The sequence below is a fragment of the Rhipicephalus sanguineus genome, chromosome 3 (genome assembly GCF_013339695.2).
Source record: "Rhipicephalus sanguineus isolate Rsan-2018 chromosome 3, BIME_Rsan_1.4, whole genome shotgun sequence".
Taxonomy (NCBI): domain Eukaryota; kingdom Metazoa; phylum Arthropoda; class Arachnida; order Ixodida; family Ixodidae; genus Rhipicephalus; species Rhipicephalus sanguineus.
In genome coordinates, this window is record NC_051178.1 from 145,157,509 (window position 1) to 145,180,325 (window position 22,817).

Here is a 22,817-nt window from a genome sequence, read left to right on the forward strand (position 1 = left end):
CATGCAGCTTGTAGTTCTTGCCCAAGCGTTCACTTCAACTAGCCCACAAGTTCACCCTTCACCCTTCATTTTTGTAGACGAATGAATGGAAATTGATTGATTGATTGATTGATTGATTGATTGATTGATTGATTGATTGATTGATTGATTGATTGATTGATTGCCGATTTGTAGACGCGGACGTCTGTTCAGATAGTTGCTATGTTACCAGCATTTATTACCTCGGAGTGCTTAGTACATAACACTTTTAATGCTTTCGTTCGCTTGCGTATTCTACAACGGTGTGCATTTTTCGGTAGTTGTGATGTCGTTTTTCTTCAGTACGGCCTTGGCCTCCTCCATGTACTTGGGATCCAGCACAGGTGTTCTAGAGCCGATGCCGTACACTGGTACTGGAACAGGAATGAAAAAAAAAAGCAAAAAAAGAAAGGGGAGCAATAGTTTCAGTAACTTGCAATACTAATGAGGTTCAAAACCATGAGGCAGGAAAATCAGTAATGATTATCGTTTGTTTTTATCACGAAAATAATATTATTGAATAAATAGTGGCAGCAGTGGTTTCTGTAAATGTGGGTTAAGATTGTGGAAAATCAGCTGTTGGCGATGCCGTTCCCCGACGCCATTTTGGTGTGGGTATACCGCACCTTGCTTGTTTCCTGCCTGAACGAGGTATGCGAAGGGGCCACAGTTACATTGCATAAGAAAGTAGCTTGTTCCCTGTGTTGATTGAAATCGAGCGTTTCTCTCACATTAGTCGAAATTACCCCTGGGCATATTTTGTATAATGCTGAAAGCACAGGGGTGAGCACAGGGGGGGGGGGGGTGGAGGCGATCATTGAAAGGGGGCGCCAAGTCTGCCCCATTCGCTTGTTCAGTGTGACCTGTTCTGTCAGTGTTAAATGTGCAGGGGTATGGCCATGGCGTGCACCGGGCTCTCCATTAGGGGGGGGGGGGGGGGGAGGGCAAGTCCCCCCCCCCCCCCACCGTTGGTCGAGTCCGAAAGAAAATAAGCTCCACAATGAATGCAACAAATGAAGATAAAGCGATGACGTGCGTCTCACAACAGCCTGCCATTTCTCCCCGGCTTTCTGGGGGATAGGATGTAAACAGTTCTTTGAATGCAACATCAAATGTGTTTGCTCGCCATTGTATTAAAAATATATATGCTTAGCTATGGGGAACCCAAGCTCAAGTTTGCGGCGCGACGACAGCGCCGCGCCAGCCGCGCTGCGGCTCTGTCGGAAAGCTCAGAACTAGGGTCCCTACTCAGAACCTTCGCGCGGCCGACTCAGCCAACTCAGCCCCTTTCACGGTAGCGGTAGCGCACGTGCGCACGCGTTCTTCTCTCGGTGCGGGTAACTGGGAGGCCGTCAGCTGGGTACGTTGAACCGAGAGGCTTGCTGTGCGAAGCTGCGCACTTCCACGATGGCAGAAGCAACCCCGCGGAAGCGTGGTCCGAAGTATTGCGGTTTAGTGGCCAGCCACAACAGTGCAGACAAGGCACACGATTCACGTGTTAAACTGTATCGGTTCCCGGGCGTGTCGCACGAGAAATAAAGGCGGCAAGCGTGGATAGCTGACAGCGCTGTCTCGCCTTCTATTTTGGCTGTCTGAGTTCATCGCTTTCATTCGTTCCGACTACCTGAATCGGTAAGTAACGGGGCGCATGCACGCAGCGACTACAGTAATGATTACTCGCTGTCTTCTCGCATTGTTAAAGTCCAGTTACGGTTGTAGGTGAATCAACTTTGTGTTTTGATTCCCCGTGCTCGTGAGACCTACCCGTCGTTGTTGAACGTTCACATTCGCGTTATACCGTTAGCGTTGCGCGGTTGGTTGAATTCAACTGCACTCGGCACATTGTCAGAAGTTCGGCGCCTGCAATGCACGCGTCGGGAAGGCTGCTTTATCACGCCGGAACGGACGTCCGTGCATTTTCAGCAAGCTTTGACATCGTTCTGCAGGTTTGCTTTGTTTTTGTCACTTTATTAGTGTGATATATATTTAAGCCGCTAAATACAACTGGCACTTAATACATGCTTTGCAATTGCAACCTTGAAGTAACCTTCTGACTTTGTGCGATTTTCATAAAAAGTCGATATCATAAAAAGAGACTGCAAGCATGACACGAGAGCCGAAAAAAACGAGGCGAGCAGTTCATCTTGCTTCACAGTGGTTAAAGCTCAGCTAGCTGCCTCGCGTCTTAATCGGCGGGTGATTCTCCAGCGGCACGGAGGACATGACTCTAACCTTCTCAGGAAACAGGGCCATGGCCGTGTAATTTCATTTTTTCGCACGCCGCAAACGTTTGTTCACGAAAGTACACGGCTGCTACTGTTAAGCATGCCATATCAAAACAACAATCATATGATTCGTAGTCCACACCGCAGAACATCGATAGCGTGTACGGCTTCATTTCGGAGTGCATGTGGACCATTATTCATCTTTAACATGACAGAATGAGACTTACCTCGAGGTATACGTCCTACACGGTGTAATCGCGACTTGGGAAATGCATTTCGCTTTGAGTCGGGCGTCGTTGTCGTCGATAGTCTGCTCTTCACCGTTAAGGTGATTGACGAGCCTTTCTCCTTTTCAAGTTCGCTTTTCGGAAGCGCCAGTCAAGCTTGAAGATCCTTTTGAAGCCGCACTGCACGCGGTACATTGTGAGACGCCGCAAGTGCACCGCGAGAGCTCTGCACGTGCACGGAAGCGAGCGGCAACGCGGTGGAGAGAAGGGAAAACGCTCGCTGATCACGCCCCAGTTTCTCTTTTTCTGCCGTGCGCATTAAAAAATGCGCAGGGTTATATTGCCCTCGTGCGTACGCCTATGATTACATATGAAACTTCAATGTCCCGTTCCTCTGTCGCCTTCACTGTATATTATATATATATATATATATATATATATATATATATATATATATATATATATATATATATATATAAATTAAGAGAGAGGCAGGGAGGTCAACCAGAATTCTAGCATCCGGTTTGCTACCCTACGCTAAGGGGAGGGCGAAAGGGAAGGAAAGAAAAGCGGAGAGAAGAGTGCCGAGCGGCTACAGCGTATTCAATAGGCCACTGCCACGCAAAAAGTTCAGTAAGGCCTTAGTTGATTTCCGGCGCGACCACACTAAATGATCGAAATTGCTGGCTCTACCTATCTGTCACGGCGTGCATGTGGGTTTTCCCCTAGGCGGAGCTCCATCTTAGGAGATGTGATGCAGGCCTCCTTTCTATTGCGATAGCAATTATATGGGCACGATCCATGCGCATTTCCGCCGTCGGCGTGATGTTCCGTGTATATATTTTTAACTGCTTCCTCTATAATGAGCTCGCTTCGGCGTCTTACTGTTTCCGTAGACGTAGCCGAAGCAGACATTCCAGTTCTTGTAGTCGGACCCCAAAAACCGCACTGCAACTTTCTGGTCGTCTGAAACAAACGTAAATGCGTTTCCAAGTTAATTGACACTGAGAGTAGTATCTCACATACGGCAGCGTCTAGGAAACAGCGATGTCAACCTCCTGCTCTTGCCCAAGAGGGTTGCTGTATATACGTATAAGTAAATCAACACTCACACAAACAACAACTGCATACTCACCTTTATCCGCGAAAAAGAACTGGGCCGGGTGGTCGGAATCTTCCACCACGCGAAAGGTATTCTTTACTATCGCATTCCTGCAAACAACACAGTTGTATATAAAAGTTAACGTGTGTTGATCTGTGCACGAACAGATTATAGTCACCTGTTTGCTCAGCAACAAACAATGATAAGTAGAAAAAAAATTGCGGGCAGTTTGCACTAAGCCGCTCAAACCTTGGCACAGCGATGCACGGACCCATCGCCACTCGTACTTCCCGTCGATCGACACGTCTAGCTTCGATATGCGCGGCTTCCTCTACGGGAGTACGCAGCCAGGCCATGAGGTTGCGCGTGACGTCTCCGTCGGTGGGCGTGGCTTAGCCGCGCATGCGCAGTAGTTAAGGCCCGAACACACGTACGCGTTGCAGCGCGTCAACGCGTGACTTTTTGACGCGGCGTCGCGCCCTCTCCCTACGGAGAGGGAGGGCGCGCAGCTTCGCCTCGCCGCGCGCCCTCTCTCCCATAGGGAGAGGGCGCGACGCCGCGTCAAAAAGTCACGCGTTGACGCGCTGCAACGCGTACATGTGTTCGGGCCTTTAGGTGCGGTATCTGGTAGCTAGACGACGCGATGCTTGCTTCCTCTTTCTTTATTTCTTTTTTCCCTCTCTACTTCGTTCTCTTTCTTTCGTTGATGTTCTCTCTGTCTCTCCTTTTCTTTCTGCATTTCTTTCTCTCTATTTCTCTCTTTCTCATACTTTCTGTGCTACGCTTTACTCGCTCCCGTCCTCTCTTTTCTCTTCTTCAATTCATCTCTCCTCCTTACCTCACTTCCCTTTCCCACTCCCTTGCTAGCGTGCTGGATATATAGTCGAATGGTTAGGACGCCCGCCGTCGTACCGAGGGTACGCGGGTTGGAAGAACGCTCCGTGAAGGTTTCTTTTTTCGGTGAGGATTTTTGTCTTTCTCTTTCTGTATATCTTTCTTTCCGTCTCTGTTTGTTTGTCTCTTTTTCTCTCTCCCTGTACTCGTTCTCAGGTAGCCGCACAGTGGCACATACCCGTTGAGATGATGATCTTTTTCTGCGATCCACTCACAAGGAACGATTTGCTAAACAGCTTCGCTGTAAAAAAACGGCGTGAGGTCGACCAGCGCTTTAACCACGTTACTCTGAGCAGCGCAGCAAGCAAGCTTTTTCCTTTTCTTCTTTCCTTTCTTGTTGCGACTTTTATTAGTGCTTGGTATATGTTCGCGCATACTTGTTCAAGTGGACGGCAGCGTCGGTTAGAGTCGGATTCACTAATTGCAAGACTTCCTTCATTACAAGACGTTGCCCCTAATTAGATAGATAGATAGATAGATAGATAGATAGATAGATAGATAGATAGATAGATAGATAGATAGATAGATAGATAGATAGATAGATAGATAGATAGATAGATAGATAGATAGATAGATAGGTAGATATTCTCATTTCAGATACTTGAAGCTGTTCATGTGCTTTGATTTTTAGAAGTATGCTTGCTTTCACGGCAACAGCTTCTCAGCCATGGGTACCTGTCTGGAAATGCAAGACGTGCGTAACATACCACATAACTTTGTATGCGCAGTCATTTTGTACCGCATAGGCGGGCGCAGGGTTCTCATTCAGGGGGGCGAAGGTTCGTCGCAGCGCCCCCCCCCCGCCTATTAAGTCATCTTATGGGGCAGACTTTGCGCACCCCCCCCCCCCCCTTAATTGACCAGGTGGCGGGGGGGGGGGGGGGCCCTGCCGCACCCCTCCGCGTGCGCACGCCTATGTGACCTTGTGATGAGTGATATTCCCGGAACGGTATGTGTACTCACGACTTGTCCTTGTAGTTGAGTACCACCTCATAGATCCTGCCGTTCTCGTGTTTTACTTCGTACTTGGTGCAGGTCGCTGAGTCGTTGTAGAGAGCGCCGGTCCTCTCGACAGTGTACCAAATGCCCTCCACCTTTGCAAGCGGGAACACAACATTAGAGTCAACCGCAGGGAAGGGTGCTTGGTTACGTGACTGCTATTGGAAAAGAGTGTACAGCAGCGAGTCGTCTGTTAAATTTTTTGACGCTTTTAATGCCGGTTCGAGAACTGACTCACGTCATTTCCGTCACGGAAGTGCCGTCAATAAAATGGCACGGCCGGGGGTATACGTCAGAATTAAACGAGCAATCGAGCAGGGCTGCCAAGAAACGCTACGGAGACGGATCAAAATGCTCGGTGGAGGTGTGGCAGTGGTGTCAATTAACATGGGTCAGTCCACGTCGAAGACTGCCATATGTCGGCACAATAACTATACACACTGTACAAATACTATTTCTTTACGTTAAATCGAAGTGCACTTGTATGGAGACACTACTTTCGTGTTATGAGCCGTTCCTGTGAAGGATTTCTTTGTTGTTGTTTTTTGTTTTAAGTGTGAAGCATTTATTCGCGAACCTTAGTCACTTGAGCGTTTCTTTCTATCTATCTATCTATCTATCTATCTATCTATCTATCTATCCATCTATCTATCTATCTATCTATCTATCTATCTATCTATCTATCTATCTATCTATCTATCTATCTATCTATCTATCTATCTATCTATCTATCTATCTATCTATCTATCTATCTATCTATCTATCTATCTATCTATCTATCTATCTATCTATCAACTTGGCGTAGACAAAAGCTGGCAGGTAAGGGTAAGAAGATTTGACGAATATGACTGTCGGGTCACGATATGAATAGCGCTAAAATCCTGTCGCGTACGTCGTCGAACCCTTTCCTCCAGACACGTGTGGCACATACCGGTTTATCACGTACCGCGGTGTACGGGTATGCGCCACAGGTGATTGACAGTTTATATCTACCCGGGAACGGCGAGAAAAGACATTGGTAGCTTAAATGCGAGAGCGTTAAGAAAAGCCGACATCGGCAGCGTTGACCCGAAGAATGGAAAGGATAATAATTAGGATCCCAGCAGGAATCGAACCCAAGCATTCTGCGTGGCAATCAGGTATCCGACCACAGAGCCACGTCAGGTCTATAAACTGGTTTGGAAAAACAGCCTCTGCAGGCGTAATGTCGGTGCAACATCAATCGTGTTTGTGGTGCTGGCCATATAATTTTACAAGAAAGCAGTAAACACTACATATCTACTCCTACTATACAGGAGTCATATCAGATTAACGTCGGTGGTTCCAGTGTTGGCTCCGCTTTTATAGCAGTCTAATAAACATTACATTTGCATTCCTATGATTCAATAAGCTATATTGAAGCATTGCTCTTAACGAAAGTTGCGTATGATATTCACATCACTGCACCGTAAAGTGCACTTCGTTTCGACAATACTGATGTATGGGCTCTAACGTTAGTGCTGACGTTACGTCACACCATAAGTTACCCTTTAAGCGCCAGTGTTGTCGAGGTGCCTAGTGAGCCCGCGCTGTGCACACAACTACTACACTTACAAAAACACGTCGATCCACCTCGTAACGCTTGGATCAAAGCCAAAAAGTATAGCATAGAAGTATTCGCTGACTGCTTCGCATGAAACCGATTCCCACAAGGAGTGGGAGCTGCCGAATTTTTTTTCCTCCTTCTTTTTTCTTTTCTAAGTTCTCTTTTAGCCCCCAAACTGGGTGCGCGGCCCTCTGCTGCTGGTTGTGCCATCTCATTTCACTTACATCCTCCGACGAAGGCTGGACCGCCAGCCGAAACTGTTAGGAGAAAATAAATATTTTTGTTTACTATATTGCAGTACTGTCGAGGTGTATTATATATATATATATTGTTGTAAGGATGAAACACAAGAGAAAAGGCCCTTAGGCTAGGCCAGCTGCTCTTGTTCTGCCCTTCGTCTTTCTCTTCCTCGTGCTCGTCAAGCACGAGGGCCTAAGCTAGGCTTCCGCTCATCATGACTGCGAAAGAGCGAAGCCATCGACAATGTCTGTGGTGGCCGATGCTGGCTGTGTCGCTGTGGTCGGTCGCTACAACGCTGGGGCTTTGCTTGGTGCTTTGCCGATGACGCTTCTGGTAGGCGGCATTGACTACATCTCGGTGGTCTGTCCCGGCCGCGCTGCGACTTGGTAAGGGGATCTTCCAGAAGTGCATCTGGAGGACGAGACTGGCTGCATCGCGGTGGTCGGTCTCGGCCACGCAGGGACTTTTTGTGGACAGCTGCCATACATACATCTGGGGGCGGGCTTCGGCTGTGTCGCGGAGTATGCGGTGGACGCGGCACGGCCAAAGAAGCTTGCTGGAACAGCATCCGAGAAGGCACACTGGGTGACTTGGCTCGGGGATATAGCGTAGGCGTCTTCGGGATAGGAGATGGTATTTCAGTGGCCTCTGGCATTATCGACAGGGCAACATTCTTGCGTTTGTCCGGGAGAACCTTGTCACTCAACGTGAGGTGATCGGGTGCGCATTCGGTCAAGGAATTCTCTAGAAGCAGCAGAAGCGGCTCCGGTGGGCCTAGCTGCGAGCACAGAGGTGTGTGCCATGGGCTCTACCCTGTATGTTCGCGAAAGGCGGGCCAGACACGAGAGGTGCTGGCACCTGCGCGAAGGTGGTCGTATACTCTCTGGCAACGTCGCGGAATTCAAGATCCTTGGCGGAAAACCCTGCCCGCGGCCGGTGTCGGTGTCTGCCGGGCGGCATTCTACGTTGCTGTCGTTGGAGAGGTTGCTGCGAGTGTCTTCAGCGCCGAGGTTGTGTCCCTCATGAAATTCGTCATCGAGCTCAGCGATGGATGCCTTGGGCTCCTCCGGCGCCTGCACATAGGCGTGTCAAGAACGACAGGAGCTGGTGTTTGTAAACAACCCTCGTCTGTATATAGCCCTTTCTGTATATAACCCTCTTTCCCTTTAACGCTTATTCTTCTTTTCATTGTTTCCAAACTCTTGCGTATCGTGTATCGTTTAGACAAAAAAGTCCTATGGGCTAAAAATAACCCATAAAATGGAATCAATGATAAAATTACTGGCGCGGAGCGATGCTCATGTTGCAATTACGGTTACAACGGCGGTGCACATTGGGAATAAAGGGAAATAGTTAAGCGGCAGATGAAGCTCGGGTTTCGAGCGGTAATTATGTCGCTGTGCAGCAACAGACAAAACATTATTCTCCCTTTTACCGTGTTTATCATTTTTCTTTGTTTTCTTTTTGGCTGTGCCAGACTGGAGACCACTATAAGCTCATTATTAGACCCGACAAGCACTTAAGCATTTTCGCATGAGTGCCTGCGCGTCGATAGGAACTCACGTAAGTGCTTCCGGCAAGCCCATGGTTCACACTTCTCCATAAATTATTCATGACGGCTCGTTTTTATTTTTTTTAATGATTGCTTTAGTTATATACACATTCCGTTCCTGACTTCAATGTCATCGCTGTACAAGTGCGTAAGGATGAGTTTAATTCTCTTGACTAAAGTGCTTGTTACGCCAACAACACAATTAAGAAAGAAACAAAATGGCGAAGCTTGCACTAAACCGCGCAAGGCTTGAAAGAGCGAAACTGGACGAAATCTGAAGACAAATCTGGTTGCTTCTAGGTTGTTTCTAGGCCTTGGATAGGTGATGCAGGTCGTTTCTACGTTGATTCTCAGCGCACAGTTAAACCACAGTCAGTCACAGACACGACAGGGATGTCCAAACCTCAGAGACAGAACCTCGCGCTGAAACTTAGCGTTCGCACTTCTCATAGATCTATACGGGCTGCTTATTCCAGTTGTAGCTGTAGGCAGAACTTGGTTGTAGCTAGGTTGTCGGTAGAGTGAGCCTGCAGCTTGTCGAGTTCACTCTTTGGCTTGGCTTCGTTTCTGCATGCCCCTTTGATTACGATAGTTTTCTCCTTCATTTTTAGTGGGCCAGTGGAGAGTAGTGGGATTTACCCAATTTCGGTGGCACGTATACCCGTTTATGATGATGATAGATTTCGCGTAGGCCACGCAAGTTACGGCTAGCCTTAACAACTTCGCTGTTAAGAACATCTCCGGTGTACAGAAACACGAAGCACACACTGTCGGTTTCTCTTCGAACGGAGGCCCTTTCAACTTGTTCAGAGATGTGGGTTCGGGGCCAAATTCGCTAAACTTGTATTTCGGAAGCGCTTTTTCCCGATGGTCAGCCCACTTCGCTAATGATATGCCCCGCATCTTTATTGGCTGAAATAATCTCTTACGAAAAGTTTTAGCGCAAGACGTTTTTTTTTTTTTTGTGAATACGGGCCCCGGTGCATACGGTTTCTCGCTCACGTTAGCAGTCGAATCTCTGGCGCTAGTGTCTACACTTGCAGTTCATGTCACGGCACGATAGGAAGCGCATGCGCTTGACTCCAACTTGGTTCTGCTGACTTCTAACATAAAACTTCCTGAAAGTAATTTTTCATCGCAAAATAGTTGTTACGACGATAATTAGTCTCACTTGGCCCTGTATAATTGCTATAGCTAGATGTTCTGTACAATGTTAGAAAACAAGAGCAACTGCTTAGAATGCAGAATATCGTGACGTGGGGTACTAGAGAGATGTTAGATTGCAGAAGAAATGTCAGGAGAAGGGGATCACATAACGATTGATGCGTTCGTAAGAATATCACATTTCGTTGGTGAGAGACTGTGTACAGTTGCCCCGGCTTTAATGAGTTGACAGGCTGAATAAACTCTGCGTAGTCTAGTTATTTCTGGTCTTTACACTGCTGACAAGGTGACGCGTGAAATGGCCATATGACGGAAGCGGGCAAGATTACAGGCCTACCGTAAGCTGTAAAAGAAAAACAAAAAAAAAAGCTTATCTGTGGTAAACCTGTTCGTCAGAATAAGTTGAACGAACTATCACTGCGACCAATGAAAAAATAAGACCATACTGCATTGTTTGTTTCGCGATACAAGGGCAAGCGCCAAAACGTATGAAACGTTTCGTTGCTGTAGTACAGTGGTATGTCTTTTTCCCTTCTGTCCGTGTTAGTGTTTTTTTTTAGATAAAAACTTTTCTTGCAATGTGCGCTCAACAAAAGTCAAGGCAAACACTATTCTCGAGTATCCTCTGAAGTATATTAATGAAAACCAGCAGATAATGAATCCAACGAAGGTATCGGGGACGTTAATGGGGCTGCTGTAAATGTATTGCAGTAATCGTGATATAATGGGAAGGAGGTAAAGTGGAACGAAAAGACAATTTGCCACCGACAGGGACCGAACCTGCAACCTTCGGATGTCAACCTTCGATTCCGAGGGTTGCAGGTTCGGTCCCTGTCGGCGGCAAGTTGTCTTTTGTTCCACTGTGTTTTCTTCACATTATATAACGATTACTACAATACACTTAAAACAGTACAACCGACGTCCCCTATACCTTCGTTGGCTTCATTGTCTGCTGGCTTTCATTAAGGTCGTGGTCAAACAAAAAGAAAGGAGCCCTTAAAATACCCTTCCTTCATTCATTCTGAAGTATATGGGCGTCGTGTCGTTCTGCCAAAGCCATGAAGCTTTGAATGGTGCCACTTTGCACGAGATAAGCTATATTCGCCCATACGAAAGGAAACTCTTCGTCCGTGTTCAAACAGGGATTTCTGCAAACGCTCAATTTGTCACAACATCACTGGTATTAATGAGAACTGACAGACAATAATGCCCAGGAAAGTACAGGAGATGTTATTTGTAATAATTGGAATATAAATGTGAAGAAAGTAAAGTGGACGTAAATATAACTTGCCGCCGGCAGGGACCGAACCTGCGACCTTCGAAAAACGCGTCCGATGCTCTACCACTGAGCTACGGCGGCGGTCATTTCCCCGTCCACTTTATAGGGTATATATGTGTATTTAAACCTAGGAGTGTTAGTCAGCGCCGATCGCAGCCATGGCGGCGAGTATTTTCTGCCTTTTGGCGTCACGTAGCACGTGAACTTCTTACGGGCGGACAGCTAAACAATAATCCCTCGCATACTACCTGAAAGCATCAAGTCTGCCAAAACGAGACCCTCGCTATGAATGAAAGAAAGAGGATGGCTTTTAAGGGCTCGTTTTTTCTTTGTTAGACACAATATTAATGAGAACTAACATACAATAATGCCAGATAGTTCTCGTTAATATTGTGTCTAACAAAGAAAAACATGAGCCCTTAAAAGCCATCTTCTTTCCTACATCACTGGTGTTTGTTATGTTGTACGCCTGCCAGGTCATTATTCCCTCTAATGGAGCTGCTTTCTTGTTACAAATCTACGCACGAAAGAAGCATAGCGACTTTGAGCAAAAACGTAGCGTTGTTCCCTTTCATATTTGGCGGAATGTGCACGCTGTTCGCGTTTGTGCGTGCACGTATAGTACACTTACTTGGGCGGGATCGAAATTCTCCATGAGGATCATCTTTTGCCCAAGGGCTCCTCCGTTGAGAACGAAGCAAGCAGCTGCACCCAATAGGAACTTAACGGACACCATGCTTGTCAAGTGATCTCTAACGATGACGGCAAATTCAGAGACGTTGAATGCAACAATGTGAAGCGAGAAGTTCACTACGGCGTGTCGACTTGTTCTGACACCGACACTATTCTACGTTTGTAAACGCGCCCGCCAACCGTGTCGTGTTATATATAGAGGCAAACAAGCGAGCAACATTGCAAGCTGGCCAAACACGAATTACCTTCGAGCCATGCTCCACTTGGACCACTTATGCGACAACCGGCACACGCCGAATGGGGGAGCACCCTCTTGACTCGCAAATGTGCCCCTAAGAGTGTAGACAGAGCTGCTAGTGAAACTGCTGGTAAATATCGATCGAAAAAGGTGCACAGCTATGCCATAGAACTGTGGATGTGTAGAAACGCGGCATTCCATACACGGCTGCTGAGGAGCTGCGCATTTGTTTTTAGGCCACGCATGCCGTCAGCGGAGAAGTATCGTTGGTTTTTCTGATGGAGATACAAAAAAGAAATGACGAAACAAAAGATAAGACACCGAGCCTGAATGAAAGTTCCATCGAATTAGCAGCGAGTGGCGAAATTTTTATTTGTATACGTTTTTGTTTTTACTCCGCGCAGCGAGGTTATGTGTGCTTAGCGTTGGCACGAGCAAAAGCTAAGTGCTTACACAAGGGCTGTCACGAAAGTACGCGGAGCGTATAAGACTGCGAAGCTCGGCGCTGAGCAAATAAGGACGACAGCGATGAATGGGGATATTTACACAAGGCCAAGCTTGAAACCTTACAGGTGGCTTCGGCGCGCTCGAAACGGCCACGTGCTCTTCGAGTGGACCGACTTTCTGGAGCCACTTAGTCTACAGCCTGTAGGTGCCTGAGCCAACTGCCTGAGCACGCACGACCGTCACTGCTCGTGAGTACCATGCAGTACGCTTCTTCCGAACAGTATGCACAGTTGACGGTGTGCGCTCGGTGCAGTAGTCACGTGACAGGGCCTCAGTGAGTTGATCGAAAATTTGTCTTCTGAAATTCTAACTTGACAGCGTTGGCGTTAATAATGAGCATTGTTGGGGTTTGACTTCCCAAAACCACGATATTATTATGAAAGACGGCGTAGTGGAGGGCTCCGCAAATTGCGACCACCCGGGGTTCCTTAAAGGGACACTTATGAGAAACAATGAATCGGTTTAGATCGATAAATTGTGCTCTGAGAACTCTAATGCCGTTAATTTCGTCGTCATAGGTTTATTAATAGAGGAGAAAATCAAGTTCAAAGTTTCATTTTTAGATTTCGCGCCGAAATCTCCCCGCGTGACGTCACGCATTTCAAGGTGTATTTATCGTATTTTGGCGCCATTGGCTCAGCAAAATTACACCAAATTTGGTATGTCAAATCTACGGCCCCCTCAGATGTCAATGTACTTCATTTTTATTGATTAGGAACTATACGTAGTCCCTAGTAGGCGCCGTCAAAACATGTGACGTCACGGCGAATGGTGCGAAAATTTCAAGGGGGCGTCGCCACCCACATTTTGTTTTTGTGCGTTTTCTCGCTTACTAAGCGTCTTCTCGCAGCAAGCGTGGTGTTTTTGGTGTCGTGAAAGAGTACTTTACTAATACGAGAAAAAATCGTTTTACTCTTTAGTGTCCCTTTAATGTGCACCTAAATCTAAGCACACGGGCCTCTAGAACATGCCTCCATCGAAATGTGGTATTCGAGCCTGTATTCGATCCCGCGACTGCGTTTGTATTGTTTCGAACTGTACGATCTCTCGTTTGCCCATGAGATTCCCGTTGCAATTCCCGCGAATTCTCCGTGAAATGTTCGTAACTTCCATTGGCTGTTGGATGCCTGAAAATGTCTTCCGCTACTATATGAAAAAAAAAAAAAAGTGATCGGGCGTCCTACGGCGAAAAAGATGCGAAAACAATTTTTTCAAATGGTTGTGAGCACGCCCAGCCCTTCTTTTTTTTTTCCCTTTGCAGTTAAGGGAACTATCTAACCTCCCCATTACAAAACAGCGCGAAGGACTTTCCGGCGAGGAGAGATTAAATTAAATATAAAAACATTACATAAGTTTGTCCCGGCTCTATCGCGAGTAATACAGTCTGTATAAGACTTCAACTTAAATTCGATTGTGCAGGTCTTCTTGTAACTTCAGTTGCATCATGACAGCGCAGTTCCGTGCAGCCTGACTCTCAAGCCTAAGGTTAGGCGCCGTTGTTTAGGACTCAGCTGTCCCGCCGCATGTAAACGGCTTATCCAAACTTCACGCAGAACGGAGGGGATAATGCAAAAGAAAGTTTCACTGCAGGCATTAACCCCACGTTCAAAGGAGAGCAATGACTTCGAGTGCCGCTGCTTGCTTTACTATATAACCCTCTTTTAACTTCTTCGCTGTTGCCGAAGCTCCTCATTAAGGAGAAACAAAGTTATAGCTACGTAAAGTATAAGATGACTTTATACAGCAAAGCACACGGCTCTGGCGAGAGGGAACGAGCATGATTCAAACGCGTACCAAGCAAACAATGATCCCCTCCCACGCAACTCTAAAGCTGCTGAGAACATTGCGATACACGTTGGCACTATAAACTAATTATACCGCCTTTTGTTCTCTCGCGACGACTATATACAGTCGGTGACGAAATACCTGGTGAAACTTTTTTACAACGTATCTCGCATCTTAAGTTCGTCCGACGAGCGGCTGAAACGCGCGACAGAAACTTGCAAAGAGGAAAAAGAAATGTACACTCGCAACGGGGAGATGCACCGCGAAATAAAGTAACAATGCAGCCGGTTATTGCCACACAGGGGGGGGGGGGGGGTGGCGATATGGAGTTAGTTCGCGAATATGCGCGCCTTGCGGTAACAATGCGTGCACGCGGCGTGATTAATTAGCGAGTCGAGAGGCTGTAGGGGATACACGATGGAGGGCAAAAGGCTGAAACAACCTGTATTAGGAGAACAGAATGCGCAGTCATACACTTGTGTAGCAGTACAAGGCCCCCGGTATAAAAGCAAAGATCACTTTACATAGCTTCTATCGCATGCGTCTGCACGGAGCACGCAGACACACATATAGTATGCGAAAAGTAAATAGATAAATAGCACAGTCGCGTACACGGGCAAAACAAGTTCGCGCCTAAACAAGCCATCCTAGGGCGCTCTTAGATTACCATGCGAAAGGGGGTACGTTAATGCAGACAGAGATAATTAATGAAGGCCGTGATACGAGAGGCGGTTGCCTTATAGAGTTCCCTCTGTAAAGCAGATTAATGACTACCCAGAACTTCCCTTTTTAATCTCATTTGTAAGCCTGTGTGCGCGCGCATGCGTTCGTTCGTCTTTTACAACGACGCTGGATCGTTCTAATGCAGCTCTCCAAAAACAGTCGATGAAATGTCAGGCTTTATTAGTGATTGTAATTAAGAGGCTTTCTCGAACACGGCTTGCCCAAATAAATGAGTTTGTAAGACGGAACTGTATACACCGCCCGCACTTGTACCTGGGCTTCTGAATCTTGTTTTTAAAATTTATTTCTGCTCTCTGAGCATCGGTGGTTCAAAAACAAACTCTATTTTCTTTAGAACCGCCCAATTATCTGGCCGCAGCTTGTTTTAAGAATTTAAGGGAATGATTTTTTTCTCTTTAATTCTGGAACCTGTTTGTCAGTCTTGAAAAGAAAACACCAGCAACCTTAACCTTGTCCAGCGGAACGTTCTATATCGCATATTTCAAGCTTGGCCTGAATCACATTTCGTTAATACTATGCGAACTAATGAGTTCGTTATATAACAAGCATGGGCGTGCACACGAGTGGGGCGTGAGCGTGCGGTACGTAAGGTTTTAGCCACAGGGACGTCTTTGATGTAGTTAGTGATTGCGTTCAAGAAACGATGCGTACACAATACTGCTTACTACTTTTCTTAATAATCTTCTCTTTCAGAAGTCAGCGGCGCGATTCACGGCCAAACACGCGCTGTGGACAAGAGCCGTGTAGTGAAGGAACATCACCAAGCGAGAAACACATAGCAGTGTGGCCGGCTGTTTTTCTACGCTGAACGTAATTAACGCGCAGTTCAGTACTGTTCAAACCTCATTACGCCTTGATGCTAACGTCCCAATTCTCTAAAAAAATAAAAAATACGTGCACTCGGCGGGCACCACGGAATCGAAAGGAAAAGCTGTGGGTGCCCGATTTCCGCGACGCATGCGCCGTCACTCGCGATGCCGCTGTAATTTGACAACCTCGCTTGGCTGTGACATTTCGCTTCCCGGTTTCACGTTCCTCGACACTGCACCGCGGCGGCCTTACTTCCCGAAAGCCTCGTTAAGCCGATTTACTTCCCGAACACACTCGGGCTCTCCGACATGCAGCTAACTCGCGCAGACATAAATATAGCGTTGCACACGAAGACAGCGATTGGCATTCATTATGAGCGGATAGTAGACCGAAAAAAAAAATGCAAGGCGATTATTACGGGCACTTATTAGCCATCTCTGCGTGATACTCATAACACGTGTGTCCGTCTTCATCATCGATTTTGGGAACACGTCTTAAGTGCCTGTGACCTTCGTCGCTCCTTCGCACGCTCAGTAAATGTCGGAGGCTTATACCAGGCTACGCCACGTTTGAATGCGCACGACGTCCATTATTAATAGGGAATTTTTTTGTATTATTGCAGCATTGCCCTTATTCCACGTTAGAATTAACGCGACGATAATGGCGTACCCTCGTCTTAAAGAGTCCCTGAACAACCGAAAATACAAAAGAACGAGCGCGTTATTCATTCCCATGGCGTTTCCGTCTTTCCGGCACAATTTGTGGCGCCAGCAGTCTGTGCACTTGACGTCATCAGAAAATAAGCTCTCTATTGGTGCATATGCCAGGGATCTTAGTTGTGGATTGGCTTCTATACCCTGCTTTGTCAGGCAGCCGTCGCACGCCCGTTCTGACTTGTCTCGCATGACTATAACGTGCGTGATCAACTGCTTCGTTTTATGCGTTTTCGATCGACTGCGCTAGCGGAGCCGAAAAGCTCGAAATCCTGGTAGGCGCAACGCTTATTGCTGACATTTTTAACGCGCTTTAAGGCGAGGAGGAGAGCCTGTAGGAATGGTAATGAAGGCGACAAAGGCACCACTCTCTCGCCTTTGAACTCGGACTGGTTTAGGGACCCTTTGTACAACTGCACATAATTTTGAGATATGGTGCAGCAAAATACTTTACTTGTGCTCTTGCAATTACCTCCATTTACAACTTCGAGTAATGCAAGCACTAAATGCTAAGGTTATGACGGGTGTAAAAGAGGTCTTATTTAGAGTCTAGAAATGTATCGTCAATGTTGGCGAGCTGCCGTGGCAGCTTTCCCGTGCACTGATGTGAAGTTGACGAGGTAATAGCGTAGTGATGCGTGTTCTGAAAGCTCCACAAAACATGATGATATTGCGCCGATAAAACGTGCACTGCGCCTTTACACGGAATGCGCGAGCTCCATCTCTACAGCCGTGCACACCTATCGAAGTCGAAGATTTCATATGCTTCAATGTACTCTTTTTACATTGTTACATGCTAGGCGCTTCGAGTGAAGGAAGAGCGTCTGTTCAAAGTATACGTTTGTTTCTCCAAAAGAGAGACGCTTTAGGAGCCATACACCGCTTCTACTTGTGCGAAGGTCGCGTCGCTTTCAATCGAATCCGTTACTGCCCCGAGAAGCTACAGTGAAAGGCCGCCTCGAACGCAGCTTTTTCAGGTATAGCGCCGTTCGGCTCACAACCAGCAGTCGGTACGCACTGCTTCAACGATCACATTAAGAAAGAAGGGAATAAAAAAAATAAATAAAAGTCCTCATGTGTTCGAGATTGACTCTCGTTTAGTTAAGAACTCAGATCACTGCATTGGCTGCAGAAAAAATATGTTGGGCCAAGAAAGAAAGAAAGAAAGAAAGAAAGAAAGAAAGAAGAAAGAAGAAGAAAGAAAGAAAGAAAGGAAGAAAGAAACGTCTGATAGACTTACTGAATACCTGCCGCCTCATTTCCTTGCTAAGGAAGTTACCCAGAGCGAAGGTACGAGTTTTTCTGTATTGAGAGAGAGAGAGAGAAAGGTTTATTGTGGCAGAAAAGCTGAGAGGTCGGCCTGAACCAATCTTCTGGCCTGCTACTCAGCGTTAGGAAAGGGGACGGGAGAGAGAAGGTGTTGACGATGATGAAGAGGAAGCAAAACCTTGAATGTCCAGAAACCATTTACAGTCTCTTGTCGAGTTCTGTCTCGCGCAAGAACTTGTTCAGCGCTTTCAGAATATCGCGTTGATGACGAGGCGGGTGGTCCCAACAGAACTTTTTCTGAAACTTATGCCACTGTGCCCGATTTGATGAAGATCGCCGGACTCTCCAGTGTGCCTTGAATAGACTCGATGACCGGTCCTTTAATGAAGCAAAGATCTCAGAAGCCTGGTCGCGCAGCACATCAGCCCAGAAAGCCACACGAGCCCTCCTGCGGTACTTGAAAACAACTTCATTGAGCGACCGCCTGTGAAACTCTGCACTGTGTGTGTGATGTGACATGTGTCTATCCTTCTCTCTCTCTCTCTTTTACTCCCCTATTCCCCCTCCCCATGTGTAGGGTAGCAAACTGGACGCATTGTCTAGTTAACCTCCCTGCCTTTCCTACATTCCGTCTCTCTTTCTGAGACTTGTTTCGTAGATTTTAACAAGACGGTGGCCATCGCATTTCTTTGCGTGATATATCGTGGGCCGACGCACAAGGGTTGTTCTGTTGTCTCAGGAGTGCCACGTAACCTCGCAATTCGGACTGTCCGCACAGCCCATAAGGCGTAGGTAACGACGAGTCAACGCCACCCTATATCCCAGAGCACGCCTGTCTCGCACCCAGGCTGCTGGCGAGCCCAGCGGATACTCTCGCACCCAGACGCCGGACTGACGGGGCTGCCAAGGCGCGCGTGGGCTGCACCAAGTAACAGGGCAAGCTGCAGGTCTGAGGCTTTGAAGTGCGAAAAAGTACCCGTTTCACGCCACTTCAGCGTATAAGAGCTCGTCTGGGCACTACTGCGTCGTCTTTGGATGCCAAAACAAGCAGCGCAACAAGAGGATATTAGCGTTGTCTGCGACGATTACGACGTGCCACGGAAATAGTGCCGGTGCGGTGTTTTCAGCTTCGCCACGAGTGGATTACTGCGATTCAAGAAAAAAAAAACAAAAACTAGGAGCCGAGTGAAAATGCGCGAGTAAGTACACTAACTGCGTGTATTCTGCAGTGTAATGCCCACCTACTTCATTTTGCGAACCTAATTTGCGTGACACGCAGCTGGGTGAAGGCAGCCGCGAGCTTTGTGTGGGGGTGCACTTCATACCTTTGAGCGTTTCCTTGACGAAAATCTAGTGCAAGGTAGCGCTTTCATGCACAAGCAATCAGCATGCTTTGCCATTTTCAACGTAGTATTAAACTTTAGCGCTTTTGATGGCATCCACGCCTTCGACATTTCGTCTTCAAAAAGTAATAAATGGCACGGTGCTCCTCAACAGCCATGGCCAGAATTTCGTGCTTTCATTCAGTGCTTGATGTCCCCAAATTTATCGGGACACGAGGCATTCAGCTGCACATAATACATATATTGGCACGTAAGTAAGCAGTACTCGCGCCAGTGTCCTTTACGTCGCAGGCGTAGCTAACCGGCTTAACTAAGAGTAGCACAGTTTCGCTTGTAAAGCACCATAGTTAGAAGAATAAAATCGCGCAGGTAGCTTCCAAAAGGGATCACTGAACGATACTGCAGGTTATACTCTCTGATAGCCCGCTTTTGTGAGCAAGACGCATTATTGTAAGAGCGCTCGTGAAACAAAAATTATGTTCCGCCCAAACTACCCGTAAAGCGTATTCTAATATTACGCGATGCATGCTGAAATAATGAGCTTTCACAAAACTTTGTGCACGACTTGTAATATGGGGCAGCAAAACAGTGCTTCACTCTTTCGCGAGCTGCACTGCAATTACGATTCACGCGTACTATAGGGAGAACGTTTTTTTAGAAATGTAACAGCGTACGTGTCTGACGAGGTTGCTTCCGCAGCCCACTCAGCGCTTACTGTATACATTGTGGACTTGCATGAGCAAGTTGTTCTTGATGTTCCAATAAAATCAGCGAAAATATCCAGGCTAGAAAAAGACGCGAAAAACGTTCTCCGCCGGGCTGAGTTTCGGGAGTTTCACGTTTGCTCTGTGTAGCGTCTGCTGGCGTGGCAGCCCGCGCATGTTGTTTCGTCGCGTGTGCGATAGATGGCGCGACGCGCGATGCAAATATGGCGATGCGCATGGAATTCGCTGTGTTCTGGTCTATAGACGCAATCTGTGTAGTAGGCTTGTGCTGCACCTTTTCATGGTTGGCGGTATTCTAACGTTTATGTGTGGATCGAGTTCGTGACGACGGCGGTGACGATGACTTGGTGAAGACCAATATGCTGCAGTATGTTTCGCGGAGGAGTATATATACAACGGTTGTTTTTATCCGGTCGTGAAATGGAATGGTCAATAATGTGGCGTTATCGTAAGCCATCTTTGCCTCCGCATCGGCTTGCTCGTTTCCATGTAGGCCGCAGTGCCCTGGAATCCACTGATACCTTCAGGACTACATCGTGTGATTCGCCTACTTTTTGAGCAAGAAGATAATATGGCCCTCGTTTAAGCGCCCAATTTATTACTTGAAGCGCTGTTTTGCAATCACAAAATATAGTCCAGTTGCGACGAGGCTGCTTCGATATATAACGAATTACCTCGCGGATGGCCACAATCTCTGCCTCCGTCGATGTTCGGTGGTCTAGATGGAAGCATTCGCTGGTCTTCAAACTTGGTTATGACGAACGCGCTGTTGAAGCAGCTCAGGCTTCGCTCCGGCAAAAGTTGCAGAAAGTACCAGCATGGACTTTATCACAGACCTGAGGTGCGCTTATTCATTCCCGGAGTGGGTAAAAATTGCGTATAGTCTCACGTGGCCTAAACAATTAACGTTATCGTACATATCTACAGAATATGCCACTTCTATACAAGCTTTTAAAGGACGGGTCTGTGTCTGTATTGAAGACACTAAGCTCGAAGGCATCACGCGCTGGACTAAATACAGCGCACAAAATAAGCTCAGTCATTGCAGGTGTTTGTAATACGAGAGTCCCGAATTTCGAATGGCATCCTTTGTCAGTTCGCATCGATTGTTTGTTATTTTTATGCAAAGAAAATAAATTTATTATAACGAGAGATAGCGAGAAATAAAGCAACGAAAGACAAGTCAACCAGAAAAAAAAAGAAGAAAAACTGTTGCGGTATCGGTAGAAAAAGGCTATAAAATGATAGGAAGGGGAAAAAAAGACGATCTTTGGAACGAAAACGAAACAATGTGTAACATTGGAACCAACGCCTACATGTATCAGAATGTAATGCTGACTTATTCTTTCAGCAACATCCAAGTGTATAGTCGCGTACAGGCACTGCCAAAATCTGACACATCACGTCCAGCAGCAGCCGGAACTTCCAATGACTCCTCATTTCCTCGCATATTTCACGCGTGTTGGCGTTTTTTTGCTTATAAAGCCTCCCGTTGACGTTATGACTCGCTATTCTGCATACAGTCTTCCAGAAGTATTATCCGTCAATGCATAGCTTGACGTGATATTCTTCGACTCTATTCACCGTCGCTATCCGTCCTCGTGTCCCAGAAACAGAGAGTATATAGTCTCACCGAAACATGGATCGAGACGGCACTGTACAGATCGATAAGACGAACGACTAAAATTTTAACACCGCCGTCGCAGTCTAAACGTGGGCGGAATGGCCGCCACTTCGCATCAGGTTTCTCTATAGCACAGCGCCTGTGCACGCGCCCGCGTTACGCACGCACAAACACCACGCCGACTGCAACCCAAAGCTGCCACTGTTCGGGCCGTGCACGCCACTTTCTCATCAAGAAATGAAATTATGGATCGAAGGCTCCGTTGAGTCGCCGTTCTGTGAATTAAGTTGCACTTCCTGTATTGCAGCTCTTTTCTTCAGGGTCCTTCAGGAAGAGTGGTGCGAAACTTCGTTCGTTTTACGCACTGCGAGTCGTTAAGAATTCAGCACGGGACCACTTTACATACAGAAGCGGTCGATTAAATACTTTTGTTGCAGTCGAAGCCGACAGTCGGTCAAGAGAGGTCTCTGTGAGCAGTGCACGGGCACACGCGGAATCGACTCAGATATAACCTTGAAGCAGTATGTCGCAGAATTTTTTACAGCAAATTTTCTGACAAGTAACTTTCGTTTTTCGATAGTAACGGCAGTGGTCGTCAGGAACGCGACAATAGCTAATAAACACTTTTTTAAGCTAATAATTTATAGATAATGTTTAAGTTATAAAAATATGTATTGTCAAAATGTGCCGAAATTACTGTGCTGCAATCTCGCCGCATGCATCGCTTGCAAAGCCTTCTCTTATAACGATACAGGTGCTTAACCGTCAGTGCAGGCACATGGAGCTGACTGTAATCGACAGACCACAAAACAAACAAACAAACAAACAAACAAACAAACAAACAAACAAACAACAAACAAACAAACAAACAAACAAACAAACAAACGTTGAATAATATATGGGGTTTTACGTGCCAAAACCACGATATCATTACGGGGCACGCCGTAGTTGAGGGCTCCAGAAATTCAGATCATCTGATGTTATTTAACGTGCACTGACATCGCACCGTACACGGGCCTCTAGCATTTCGCCTCCATTGAAATGCGAACACCGCAGCCGGAATAGAACCCGCGACCTTCGG

General features: G+C 46.8%; 1 protein-coding gene across 1 annotated transcript; it reads right to left on the reverse strand.

Moving 5' to 3' along the window:
* Window positions 1-193: 193 nt before the first annotated feature.
* On the reverse strand, window positions 194-12,148 carry LOC119385119 (uncharacterized). Its single transcript, XM_037652652.2, has 5 exons — window positions 11,917-12,148; window positions 5,430-5,560; window positions 3,606-3,682; window positions 3,356-3,436; window positions 194-392 (listed from the first exon to the last, which is right to left on the reverse strand). The coding sequence occupies exons 1-5, from the start codon at window positions 12,019-12,021 to the stop codon at window positions 274-276; spliced, it is 513 nt and encodes a 170-aa protein (XP_037508580.1). The 5' UTR covers window positions 12,022-12,148; the 3' UTR covers window positions 194-273.
* Window positions 12,149-22,817: the final 10,669 nt, after the last annotated feature.

Coding starts and splice junctions, on each gene's coding strand:
- LOC119385119 (XM_037652652.2), bottom strand. CDS start 12,021: ATGGTGTCCGTTAAGTTCCTATTGGGTGCAGCTGCTTGCTTCGTTCTC. Junction 5,561..11,916: donor AGAATTTCGATCCCGCCCAA/GTAAGTGTACTA, acceptor CCGCTTGCAAAG/GTGGAGGGCATTTGGTACAC. Junction 3,437..3,605: donor GTTCTTTTTCGCGGATAAAG/GTGAGTATGCAG, acceptor CGTTTGTTTCAG/ACGACCAGAAAGTTGCAGTG.